At 39.5% G+C, this 14,190-nt stretch overlaps 1 protein-coding gene across 5 annotated transcripts in view; it reads left to right on the top strand.

Annotated features, from left to right (window-relative positions):
* The window catches only part of Slc22a28 (solute carrier family 22, member 28), a 70,025-nt gene extending 61,663 nt beyond the window's left edge, over window positions 1–8,362 (top strand). For 2 of the 5 annotated variants that reach the window (XM_006527179.3, XM_011247277.2), the window contains exons 9-11: window positions 5,765–5,873; window positions 6,830–7,033; window positions 7,912–8,362. In XM_006527179.3, the coding sequence (XP_006527242.1) occupies window positions 5,765–5,873; window positions 6,830–7,033; window positions 7,912–7,972 (374 nt within the window). In that variant the 3' untranslated portion in view covers window positions 7,973–8,362. The remainder of the gene's footprint in view (window positions 1–5,764; window positions 5,874–6,829; window positions 7,034–7,911) is intronic. The other 3 variants (XM_011247278.2, NM_001013820.3, XM_030250984.1) reach the window with 3 other exon arrangements.
* Window positions 8,363–14,190: the final 5,828 nt, after the last annotated feature.

Below are 14,190 nucleotides of genomic sequence, written 5' to 3'. Positions count from 1 at the left end.
GGAGTCTCATAAATGAAAGCACTTAAATGGAGGTTTGCTTAATGTGTCAGTGATTTAGTTCACTATCATCATAACAAGGCTCATGGTCATAGAAAAGCAGGGACCTGGTAAAGCAGCTAATATAAACATGATTCATAGACCAAGGGAGAGACTGGCCTGGGATGGGCTTTTGACACCTCAAATTCCAACCTATGATACAATTCCTCCAGTACACCTACTTATCATTCTATTGTTTTCCAATAGTGTCACTGGCCCCAGTGACTAAGCATTCAAAACTATGAGTCTTGAGGGGTCATTCTTATTCGAACTATCACTTTCAATCTCTGGGCCCGGTAGGCATTCAGTCCAACTTCAAAAGTCCCCTCAGCCGATTGCTGTCTCCACACTGTTTATAACTCCATAATTTAAGTCTCTCTCACACTCACAGCTATCTCTTAAATCCAATCGGTTGTAAATTCAAAATAAAAAACCTGATCACATCCAATATACAATGGCACAGAATGTTCATTACTATTCAAAAAGGAAAGATATAGACAATGTGGAGCTACTATCCCAAAGCAAATGAAAACCTGTAGGGCAACTCCAAACTCTGCACTTCCATGTCTGATATCAAATGCCCTTTTGATTCCAAACTCCTTTCATCCTTGTTTGCTGTAACTCATTTCTATGTCTTGGTTTGGTTCCACTCCTGCTCTGCAGCTCCCCTTAGCATGTATGACTGTGGCAACATGAACATCTTGAGGTCTCAAATGAAAGCCAGGGTTCACTTGCATAACTTCAGACTATGGTCTCTTTTGGTCTCCATCAGGGAACTGCCTGACACATGCTTGCAATCAGATGATTTCCTCAGTCATGGTGGTATATATAACCCCATTTTTACACCCTTGACTTTTAGTCCAGATCCAATTGTCTAAACCTATCATGTTTGGCTGCTTAATGGGGTTGGAACTTGGCCTCCTTATTTAATTATATTAGCACCAGCTTTCTTTTGGGGATGGTTTTATTTGCAACTTAAGTTTTTTAAAAACAGTTTTGAAAAGTTGGAAGCATACCTAGTTTAGTGCTCACACTGAGGTTATCACTCCATTTATTCCACTGAGCTTTAGACTTTTTTTAAAATCTCCTTAATAACCAGCCTTAGGTCTATTATAGTTACTGGCACTCATTTTCTCCTCAAACTATACATTTTGCATTATTTTTATTTCTCTGTTTGTTGGGCTGAGGATGTATGGGAAAAGGGAGGAGGGAGAGAACCCACATCTTGCCAGAGTTCCTGTGCTCTGGGCAGGAGGATGGGGGAGGACTGCCAGACACTTTCCACTCGGCCCTGGTTGGGCATCTGGCTGTGTGAAGCCACTGACCCCACTCGGTGTGGGGTGGACAAGGGGCAGCCCCTGGTACTAGGTTCTCAGTCTCCAGCATCCCACTCTGGATATGGAAGAGGAGCTGAGAATAAAATAGGGGCCACAGGGCTACACTCTCTGCCTCAGAGACATGGGAAGAGGGCAGAGGGAGAGAGGTTCAGACGCAGGCGAGAGTCCTAATTCCAGTCTGTGGCTGGAGCACAGGAAGGCCTTCCATTGGGAGATTAGAAACAGCTCATTAGAAGAAAGCCTATCCCATCGTCCAAGCACAGTGGGCCTTGATGAACAGAGACAGTCTATGGTTTAAGAGGTTTATTGTAGAAAGGCAGGGGGAAAGAGGAAAGGTAAAACCAAGAGAGAGACCAGCCATGGCCAAGAGGAGGGAAGGGGGAAAGAGAGAGAGAGGAGAGAAAGGAAATAAGAAAGGTGAAAGCTTAAGAGAGTAAGAGCTTAGAGAGAGAAGGTGAGAGAGGGAGGGAGGGGAGGAGGGAGGGAGAGACAGAGAGAGAGAGAGAGAGAGAGAGAGAGAGAGAGAGCAAGCAAACAGCCCCTCTTATAGTGGGCTTGTTAACTTGTTGTTGCTAGATAACTGGGAGAAGTCTAGAGTGAAGGCCAGAAGCTTGGGACATAGTGTTTGTGACTACTAGCCATGAGCCTCTCCTGTTGGGGCTGTGTGGGCAGTAACTTTGACAGGATCCAGGGGTCCAGGAGACATGAGGTGGGAATTCTGTCCCATGCAGGTGGGAATTACCACCACCAGGTTCTACTGGGTTTCAGAACTGAGCTCGACTAGAGACTAGACTGTGTATAGCCCAATGCCCCACAAATCCTCCTTTTATTTTTATAAAAAGGTGGGGGGTCACTGTGTGACTGTGTCATTTGTGGTGAAAATTTAAGGTGGTATGGAAGTATCAGAAGGAAACATATAGCCTAGAGAAGTAGAACAACTAAGCCAGAGTAGTAAAAAGGGTTAAGGGCAAGGGTTGGGAAGTCAAGAGATTATACAATCAATTAATTGTTTCATGGGCAGTACAGTTTGAACAGCTATAACATCAGTTTTGAACAGTAATTAATCTAGATAGACATTATGTTTTACTCACTATCATGTAACTTTCTCCAAGTTCAGTAGCAATTGGCTTTGGCAAGAGGGTTCATCTGTAGCTGGAAGGTCCCAAGTCTGTCTTTTGTGGGGATCAGCACCTGTCTCGGGAGTCTTTAGTCAGATGAGGTTTTTGGAGGAAGGCAGCTTTGATGTCTGTAAGTCTCAGGAGATAGTGTTGTCTTAGGTGGATCTGTGGCAGCAGGCACGATGTGGAGATGGACCTGTAGAGTAATTGTAACAGAGGAGCAGATCCCCAGCAGAGATCTAGTCTGTCTGTGTATAGCCCAATGCCCCACATCTGTTCTGTCCTTTTCATGTACATCTATATACTAGTGATCACTAATAACCTTGCGACACAATCAATATTAGGCTGTCTTGTAATCTTTTCTGTCAGAGTTAATTAATCCCAAACTATTTAGTCTGAAACATATTTTATTTTTTTCAGGGCAGGGACAAAAAGCAGCAACATTCTTTGCTTTCAAATCACAGGAATTGTCTCTGGCCCGTTACTAGAACTTTTCCCATCTGAAATTTATTTTGCCGGGTCCTCACCCCTCAAATAAGCCTTAGCACTGTCCTCCATTCTTCTACTAGTATAGCCCAGTAAGCCTCACTTAAATCATTCAACCACTCTTCTATTCTAAGTCCCAAATGCTTTCAGTAATGTTTTAATAAACAATGGTCAAGATATCCCAAATATGGTCAGCTGAGTCTATGGTGCCAGTATCTGTCTTAGTGACTGGTCTATATTTGTGAAGAAATATCATGACCAACCAACTCAACTCTTATGAGATCAAGCGTGTAATTGGGGCCTTGCTCGAAGTTGCAGAGGTTTAGTCCAATATCATCATGGTAGTCAGCATGGTTGCAGGAAGCATGGATAGAGAGAAGTGTGGTACAGATGGGTAGGTGAGAGCTTTATCCTAATCCATGGTTGAAAGATATTGGGCCTGGATTGGGCTTCTGACATCACAATTACCAACCCCAGTGACATATCTCCTTCACCAAAGCTACACCCTATAATACTTCTAATAATTGCAAAAGGTTCTATTTTCTGGTACTAAGCATTCCAACATATGAGTTTATGGAGAGCATATGTGTGTGTGTATGAATATATGAATTTATATATGAATATATATTCTTCTTATTTGTTTTTATTAGATATCTTCTTTATTTACATTTCAAATGTTATCTCCTTTCCCTGGTTTCCCTCTGGAAACACCCTATCTCACTCCCCCTCCCTCTGCTTCTTGGAGGGTGTACACCCCTCCACTCCTGCAGCCCTGCCCTGGCATTCTCCTACACTGGGGCATAGAGCCTTCACAGGTCCAAGGGCCTCTTCTCCCATTGATGCCTGATAAGACCATCCTCTGATACATATGAGGCTGGAGCCATGGATCCCTCCATGTGTACTCTGGTTAGTGCTTTAGTCCCTGGGAGCTCTGAGGGTTTGGCTGGTTGATATTGTTGTTCTTCCTATGGGGTTGCAACCCCCTTTAGCTCCTTCAGTTCTTTCCCAAATTCCTCCATTGGGGACACTGTGCTCAGTCCAATGGTTGGCTGAGAGCATTCACTTCTGTATTTGTCAGGTACTGGCAGAGCCTCTCAGGAGACAGTTATATCAGGCTTCTGTCAGCATGCACTTCTTGGCATCCACAATAGTGTCTGGGTTTGGTGACTGTATATGGGATAGATCTCCAGGTGGAACAGTCTTGGATGGCCTTTCCTTCAGTCTCTGTCCCACTCTTTGTCTCTGCATTTCTTCCCGTCCGTATTTTGTTCCCCTTTCAACAAGGATTGAAGCGTCCATACTTCAGTCTTCCTTCTTCTTGAGCTTCATGAGGTCTGTGAATTGTATCTTGGGTACTCTGAGCTTTTGGGATAATATCCACTTACTAGTGAGTGCATATCATGTGTGTTCTTTTGTGATTGGGTTATATCACTCAGAATGATATTTTTTAGTTCTATCCATTTGTCTAAGAATTCAATGAATCCATTATTTTTAATAGCTGAGTAGTACTCCATTGTATAAATGTATCACATTTTCTGTATTTACTCCTCTGTTGAGGGACATCTGGGTTCTTTTCAGCTTCAGGCTATTATAAATAAAGGTGCTTTCAACATAGTGGAACATGTGTCCTTGTTATATGTTGAAGCATCTTCTGAGTATATGCCCAGGAGTGGTAATGCTGGGTCCCCAGGTAATACTACGTCTAATTTTCTGAGGAACTGCCAGACTGATTTCCAGAGTGATTGTACCAGTTTGTAATCCCACCAGCAATGGAGAAGTATTTCTTTTTCTCCATATCCTCTCCAGAATCTGAAGTCTACTGAGTTTTTGATCTTAGCCCTTCTGACTGGTGTAAGGTAGAATCTCAGGGATGTTTTGATTTGCATTTCCCTGATGACTAAGGATGTTGAGTATTTCTTTAGGTGCTTCTTGGCCATTTGAGTTTCCTTAGGTGAGAATTATTTATTTAGCTCTGTTCCCCATGTTTTAATAGGGTTATTTGGTTCTCTGGAGTCTAACATCTTGAGTTTTTTTGTATCATTTGTATTGGATATTAGCCCTGTATTGGGTGTGGGATTGGTAAATTATTTTCCTAATCTGTTGGTTGTTATTTTGTTCTATTGACAGTGTCCTTTGCCTTACAGAAGCTTTTCAATTTTATGAGGTCCCATTTGTAGATTCTTGATCTTAGAGTGTAAGTCATTGGTGTTCTCCTTAGGAAATTTTGCCCTGTGCCCACGTGTTCAATGCTTTTCTCATTGTCCTAGAAGAAATTCTTATTTTTTATTTCTGATGAATTTGCCATCTCAGCAGTACAAGCCTCCAGTTTTATGACACTCTCTTGTTTTTTTTTCCATATTTATCATGGATTTCAATGGCCTATGATTCTTTTTTTTTTTTTCTATGATTCTTTAAGAGTTTGAATTCTTTTCTGATTCACCCCATGACAGTCTCATATTCTGCATGGAGGATCATTGAGTCCCTAGGGAGGAAATATGAAAGTGACTTCTGTCTGGACTCACCACTGTCTGAAACATGAAGGAATGACCACAACTGTTCAAAATCCTTGATTCTCCACAAACCATCGTGAATAAATTGGTCACATTTCTCAACATACTAGCCATTGTAGGATTTATTTTCTCTGTGCTGGTTTTCCTCTCTGTATTTTATACTTGCACACACCTCTGATGAGGTATTATCATTGTTATCTTTGTTTTGGGAATTGAGAACTACAAATTACTATACAAAAGCTGAACTAACCACAACCCTTGGTCTTTCTTTCTCTAGAAATGCAGACCCTGCGTATTATTGTGGTCACATTGGCAGCAGCACTTTCTTCTCTATGTATGTGTGTTAGTAATCTTCATATAAATGAGCTACTTCCAACCACATTAAGGTACAAGTTTCAAGTCAGTCACAGAATAACTTCTCCATTCATTCTATGTAACTAAAGGAAGAAAACTAAAGACTGGGTAGATATCTAACCGTTTAGTTATAAAGAGAATGTTTATAACTTTAGTATCCTGAAATTTCACTTTGTTTTGAGATATGTAAGTCTACCAAAGTACTACTACTTAGTATCTCATGTAAATAATGAAACAACTGAAAAGGTGTTTTTTATAAGCAACAGCACACTCTAAATTTGTTTACTTTTATTATATTTATTTAAGGCAATTTTATATGGGCATGGCATATATTTTTATCATATTAATTTCCATTATTCTCTCTGATCATCTTATTATTTTTACTTAATTCATTCTACCTTACAATTGAATGCTCTCATACCCTAAATTTTTTTAGGGTGTGTAGGTGAGGATACATTTCTTTAAATTGGAATACAATATAATCAGTTGCTTTATAACATCTCAGAGATGCTCTTCGTGCTGATTCAACTCCATCAGTCCCCGATCCACACTTCTGCTGGTCTTCTACTGCTCAGTAAATCCCTTTATTTTAGTCACCTTTATAGTCAAACTCTTATCCATTTCGAGATATGTTCTACCTCTTTTTGTATTTGCTTCCCAGTTTTAGAGCCTATACCCATAACTCATATATGTACACACATAAATAAAGCTAAAATATAAGATAAGTTATATATATTACTCTTTCTGTTTCGTTGCGTTGAATAAGGAAGTGTCTTCATGGTCTGAATCTGACCAAAAATATTACAAAATGAAATAAATTTGAGAAGGAAGAGTAAGTTACCAAGATCCTTAAATTTAATTGCACTGTTTTTTGTCAAGTAACAGGTTTTAAGGTTTTAAAAAGGATCAGTATGTTTCTAAGACACAAGTTTCAAGTGTGCATTTTTACCAGATTTTTTTTGTGTGTGTGCTGTATTCTTGCTCCAAGGGCAACAGGTATGGGAGTCATTGGAATGTTTGGTAATAGTGGATTATTCCTGGCCCCCCTGTTTATGCTGTTAGCAACATACTCTGCCAACTTGCCCTGGATCTTCTATGGAGGCTTCTCTATCCTCTATGGGTTTAGTGTGTTTCTCCTTCCTGAAACCAAGAATCAACCTCTTCCTGACTCCATCCATGATGTAGGAAATGAGTGAGTAAAACTTCTCAGTGTTCTTTAAGGGAGTTGTTTGCTAATGGACTATGCTGAGGAAGGTAAAGCAGCAATGAAAAACAAGATCAATTGTGTTAATTTATAGTGGTCACTATGTTTAATTGGGGAGTGTATTTCCTATATATGCTGATATTTGGGGTTATTTTAATTGTAGTCAGTATTTTTGAATAGGGACAAATAGTAACCCATTTGAACTGTAGATTCAAATGTTCCTAGAGGCTCTCTACGTCAGAGAGGCTACTTATGCTCAAGCTATGCCAGGACAAATTTACTGGTTTTATTGGTATTCTGTGTGTGTGTGTGTGTGTGTGTGTGTGTGTGTGTGTGTGTGTGAAACTAACAGTCTACATGTTTGAGTATGCAAAGCTCATGGAATAATTTAGGATAAATAAATAACATACAAACTAAAGGACATGCCATAGATGAATGTGTATCTAAGTGATTCATGCTTCTATTCTCTGTGACATTACAATTGCCTTGTTTTTTCTAGAAATGAAAATGTTCAGGTAGAGAATAATATATAGGTTAATTAAGTGGTCTGAACAAGGAAATTAATGAACTAGATTTTAATAGTTTTGAGTGTACTTCAAGTGCTTTCCTCCAAAACTCATTTGGTAATCCCCTGATAACCAACGTGTAAAGTACTAAATCTCTCTCATAACTTAACAGAGAATTTATTTTACAATATTTACCAAAAATCCTTCAGAAGTAGTCACTGTTTCAAAGGTGATGGGTGAAAGTAGATTATTTTGTGAAAGACCACACTATTTTTCCCCAGATTTTACAAATTTTGTTTTCATGTTTATTTTTGTTGTTGTTGTTGTTGTTGTTGTTGTTGTTGTTGTTGTGTGCCCTAGTTGGAAAGACTCAAGACAAGCAAAGGAGGAGGATTCCATCATTAAAGTCACAAGGTTTTGAGGAACTCCTGGAATTGTCATCTGATCCAAGAGAAGAAAATTGTATTCAGGACATGGTGACAATTTTCCCAGATGATTACTCAGAATTCTTTTTTGATATTATCAAACTTCTTGATAAATAAAGATTAAAAAGAAAACACAGATCACATTCTAATTGCTCCAATACATTATTATATGTCAAGTATCTATGAGCAATCCCATAATTGATTTGAAGAATTAAAAAGAACATTGGAAGAATTGAAAAGTACATTGAAAGAAATCCTGCTTGACATTTTTTGTAATCATGTACACCTATTATGTTTTTGGATGGTATATGTATTCAATTTTTCCACTGCTATCATATAATACTTGAGGAAATTAAAGGAAGAAATCTTTACTGTTTTCCCCAAATCCATATCACTAGCATCAGTTCGTAGTTACTAGGAGGCACTTCATCTCTGGTGTGAAGCAGTAGTATGGTTGGAGTAAATGTTAATTTCATACTTGCAAGTAAGGTAAGGAGGGAGGTAAAGATGGAGTGTGGGAGGGAAGGAGGGAGGGAGGGAGAGAATGGGAGAGAGAGAGAGAACACAGGAGAAGGAAGTAAAAGAAGGAAAGAGGCAACATTGGAAAAGAGTAGAGAAAAGTAGCTGAATATGGACAAGAACAAAGGAGAATCCTGAAAGCAATGCTTCCCCAAATTTTTGCAGCAAAATAACTCTCCAAACTTCCCCACCTCAAATTTTCTGTTCTTTCACTATCACCAAATGGAGGGGACTGATTCTCCAGTAGATGAAACTTTTTGAGTTATTTAAATCCAAGTTATAACAAGAAGATTGACTACATTTGAAAAACTGCCTTTTAGCACTAGAAAGAACAGTGGAAAGATTGCATAGGTTTTGCATACAGAAGAATATGCATAATGAAGATACAAAGCAAAGGATGGGTGATAACTGGCTTACAAAGTAGGACAATTAGACTAACAGTAACAAAGCAATACACTGATAACAGTGACACATCCCTTCAATGTGTTTGTTTGTATAACCAGTTTTGGTTGGAGGCCAGGCAAAGAGAAAGAGTGCACTGTGAGTGGGTGAGGAAGAAATTGCTTAAAAGAAGGTTATAGTTGAACAAAGTTGACATAAAAAGGAAGGAGAAATATGGTAGGAGCAGAAATCAGTGGGTGAATAGTGTGGCGGACAATACAGAGAGGGCATGAGGAAGAATAACTAACATTAAGCATCTTTAAATAAGGTATTTTAAAAATACTTTTTACTTTTATCAGATGTATATTTCATATATAACACATACATACATGCACACACACACATAAATGTACATGAAAAATCAGTGGTAATTAGCTGATTCAATTATACGGTGAAAGAAAGGAAAAAAATTTCTCTCAAAGATTGATGATTATAAAGCAAAAAATTGAATTGTAAACAGAGGGTAACTCACCTAAAATCGTTAGTCTTAATCAATTCAAGATTACTTCCCCTCGAATTTGCATCTGTACCTCAGAGCAAATCCAGTAATCCAGCAACCCCACTCTGCCTACACTCACAGAAAACTTGATCCCCAGAAGTTCTGACCCCTCCATGCTCACAGGTGAGTCCCAACACCTGCTTCAATACATGGCCTAAATGGGACCACTCAGGGCTCAGAGAATGCAGAACCTCCAGTCCTGTGGAGATAAAAGTTCCTTCCAGTATGCATCTATGCTCTGGACTAGATCTTGTGCTTAAGGTCCCATCCCCACCCCTTCCACACCCAGGGAGAGCCTGACACCCATGAGTTCTGACACAGGCAGGCTATAGATCAGGCTCTCCAGATACTCTTCCATATCCATAGACAACCTGACACAAAGAAGCCCAACATAACCAGGCTTAAGGTAAGAACAGGCTCCTGTCTGAGACAGCAAGACCAGTTAACTAGAGACATAACCAGATGGCAAGAGGCAAGAGTAAGAACATAAGCAACAGAAAACAGTGCTACTTGACAACACCAGAACTCAGTTCTCCCACCAGAGCAAGTCCTGGATACCCTAATATACTGGAAAAACAAGATTCTGATCTAACTTCCCATCTCACGAGGAATTAAGTAGTACCTTACATAGGACATAAAGAACTCTCTTAATGAAATACAGGAGGCCATTCTGGTCCCACCAGCACAGGGGTAGCTTGGGCACGGAGGCTGCTGATACCCGCAAGATACCCACAAGACCCGCCATGGGATCTTAAGACCTCTGGTGAGTGGAACACAGCTGCTGCTCCAATCCAATGGCGCGGGACCTGAGACTGCATTAATTAGGGAAGCAGAAAACCCGGCCTGATCAGGGACACAAGTCCCTTCTGGTCCCACCAGCACCGGGGTACCTTGGACATGGAGTCTGCGGACACCTGCAAGGTATACACAGGACCTTCCACGGGATCTTAAGACCTCTGTGAGTGGATCACAATGTCTGCCAGGAGGCAGGTTTGAATACCAGATATCTGGGCACCTTCCCTGCAAGAGGAGAGCTTACCTGCAGAGAGTACTCTGAACACTGAAACTCAGGAGAGAGCTAGTCTCCTAGGTCTGCTGATAGAGGATAACATAAACACCTGAGGAATAAGATCTAACCAGAGACAACTACAACAACTAACTCCAGAGATTACCACATGGCAAAAGGCAAACGTAAGAATCTTACTAACAGAAACCAAGACCACTCACCATCATCAGAACGCAGCCCTCCCACCCCACCCAGTCCTGGGCACCCCAACACACCCGAAAAGCTAGACCAGGATTTAAAAGCTAAAAAACTATTTTCCAAGCAAATGGTCTGAAGAAACAAGCTGGAGTAGCCATTCTAATGTTGAATAAAATAGAATTCAAACCTAAATTTACCAAAAAAGACAAGGAGGTACACTTCATACTCATCAAAGTAAAATCCTCCAAGAGGAACTCTCAATTCTGAATATCTATGATCCAAATGCAAGGGCAGCCACATTCATTAAAGAAAATTTAGTAAAGCTCAAAGCACATATTGCACCTCACACAATAATAGTGGGAGACTTCAACATACCACTTTCATCAATGGACAGATCGTGGAAACAGAAACTAAACAGGGACACAGTGAAACTAACAGAAGTGATGAAACAAATGAACTTAACAGATATCTACAGAACATTTTATCCTAAAACAAAAGGATATACCTTCTTCTCAGCACCTCATTGTACTTTCTCCAATATTGACCATATAATTGGTCACAAAACATACCTCAACAGATACAAAAATATTGAAATCATCCCATGAATCCTAACAGACCACCACGGACTAAGGCTGATCTTCAACAACAACATAAATAATGGAAAGCCAACATTCACGTGGAAACTGAACAACACTCTTCTCAATGATACCTTGGTCAAGGAAGGAATAAAGAAAGAAATTAAAGACTTTTTAGAGTTTAATGAAGATGAAGCCACAACATACCCAAACTTATGGTACACAATGAAAGCATTTCTAAGAGGGAAACTCATAGCTCTGAATGCCTCCAAAAAGAAAATAGAAAGAGTACAACCTAACAGCTTGACAACACACCTAAAAGCTCTAGAAAAAAAGGAAGCAAATCCACCCAAGAGGAGTAGATGGCAGGAAATAATCAAACTCAGGGGTGAAATCAACCAAGTGGAAACAAGAGGAACTATTCAAAGAATCGACCAAACGAAAAGCTGGTTCTTTGAGAAAATCAACAAGATAGATAAACCCTTAGCCAGACTCACTAGAGGGCACAGAGACACCATCCTAATTAACAAAATCAGAAATGAAAAGGGAGACATATCAACAGACCGTGAAGAAATCTAAAACACCATCAGATCCTTCTACAAAAGGCTATACTCAACAAAACTGGAAAACCTTCATGAAATGGACAAATTTCTAGTCATACCAGGTACCAAATTTAAACCAGGATCAAGTTAAAGATATAAACATTCCCATATCCCCTAAAGAAATAGAAGCAGTCATTAATGTTCTCCCAACCAAAAAAAGCCCAGGACCAGATGGGTTTAGTTCAGAGTTCTATCAGACCTTCAAAGAAGATCTAATTCCAGTTCTGCTCAAACTATTTTAGAAAATAGAAGTAGAAGGTACTCTACCCAACAAATTCTATGAAGCCATAATTATTCTGATACCTAAACCACAGAAAGATCCAACAAAGATAGAGAACTCTGGACCAATTTCTCTTATCAATATCGATGCAAAAATACTCAATAAAATTCTCGCTAAACAAATCAAAGAACGCATTAAAACAATAATCAATCCTGACCAAGTAGGTTTCATTCCAGGGATGCAGGGATGGTTTAATATTCGGAAATCCATCAATGTAATCGATTATATAAACAAACTCAAAGACAAAAAAAAATATGATCAACTCGTTAGATTCGTAGAAACCATTTGACAAAATTGAACACCCATTCATGATAAAAGTCCTGGAAAGATCAGGAATTCAAGGCCCATACCTAAACATGATAAAAAGCAATCTAGAACAAACCAGTATCCAACATCAAAGTATGTGGTGAGAAGCTGGAAGTGATCCTACTAAAATCAGGCACTAGACAAGTCTGCCCACCTTCTCCCTACCTATTCAACATTGTACTTGAAGTCCTAGCCAGAGCAGTTCGACAATAAAAGGAGATCAAGGGGATACAAATTGGAAAAGAAGAAGTCAAAATATCACTTTTTGCACATGATATGATAGTATATATAAGTGACCCTAAAAATTCCACCAGAGAACTCCTAAACCTGATAAACAGCTTCGGTGAAGTAGCTGGATACAAAATTAACTCAAACAAGTCAATGGCCTTTCTCTACACAAAGAATAAACAGGGTGAGAAAAAAAAATAGGGAAACAACACCCTTCTCAATAGGCACAAATATTATACAATACCTTGGTGTGACTCTAACTAAGGAAGTGAAAGATCTGTATGATAAGAACTTCAAGTCTCTGAAGAAAGAAATTAAAGAAGATCTCAGAAGATGGAAAGATCCCCCATGCTCATGGATTGGGAGGGTCGTCATTGTAAAAATGGCTATCTTGCCAAAAGCAATATATAGATTCAATGTAATCCCCATCAAAATTCCAACTCAATTCTTCCATGAATTGGAAAGAGCAATCTGCAAATTCATCTGGAATAACAAAAAACCTAGGATAGCAAAAACTCTTCTCAAGGATAAAAGAACCTCTGGTGGAATCACCATGCCTGACCTAAAACTTTAATACAGAGCAATTGTGATAAAAACGGCGTGGTACTGGTATAGCAACAGAAAAGTAGACCAATGGACTAGAATTGAAGACCCAGAGGTGAACCCACACACCTATGGTCACTTGATCTTCTACAAGGGAGCTAAAACCATCCAGTGGGAAAAAAGACAGCATTTTCAACAAATGGTGCTGGCACAACTGGTGGTTTTCATGTAGAAGAATTCGCATCAAGCCATTCCTATCTCCTTGTACTAAGGTCAAATCTAAGTGGATCAAGGAGCTCCACATAAAACCAGAGTCACTGAAACTTATAGAGGAGAAACTGGGGAAAAGCCTCGAAGATATTGGCACAGGGGAAAAATTCCTGATAGAACAGCAATGGCTTGTGCTGTAAGATCGAGAATTGACAAATGGGACCTCATGAAACTGCAAAGTTTCTGCAAGGCTAAAGACACCGTCAATAAGACAAAAAGACCACCAACAGATTGGGAAAGGATCTTTACCTATCCTAAATCAGATAGAGGACTAATATCCAATATATATAAAGAAGTCCAGAATGTAGACTCAGAAAATCAAATAACCCCTTTAAAAAATGGGGCTCAGAGCTAAACAAAGAATTCTCACCCGAGGAATACCGAATGGGTGAGAAACACCTGAAAAAATGTTCAACATCCTTAATCATCAGGGAAATGCAAATCAAAGCAACCCTGAGATTCCATTTCACACCAGTCAGAATGGCTAAGATCAAAAATTCAGGTGACAGCAGATGCTGGCAAGGATGTGGAGAAAGAACACTCCTCCACTGTTGGTTGGATTGCAAGCTTGTACAACCTCTCCGAAAATCAATCTTGCAATTTTTCAGAAAATTGGACATGGTACTACCGCAGTATCCATCAATATCTCTCCTGGGCATATATCCAGAAGATGTTCCAGCTAGTAAGAAAGAAACATGCTCCACTATGTTCATAACAGCCTTATTTATAATAGCCAGAAGCTGGAAA

This window comes from Mus musculus, chromosome 19, assembly GCF_000001635.26.
Source record: "Mus musculus strain C57BL/6J chromosome 19, GRCm38.p6 C57BL/6J".
NCBI lineage: Eukaryota > Metazoa > Chordata > Mammalia > Rodentia > Muridae > Mus > Mus musculus.
The sequence above is the reverse complement of the archived record's forward strand: the minus strand, read 5'-3'. Positions and strand labels throughout refer to the sequence as shown.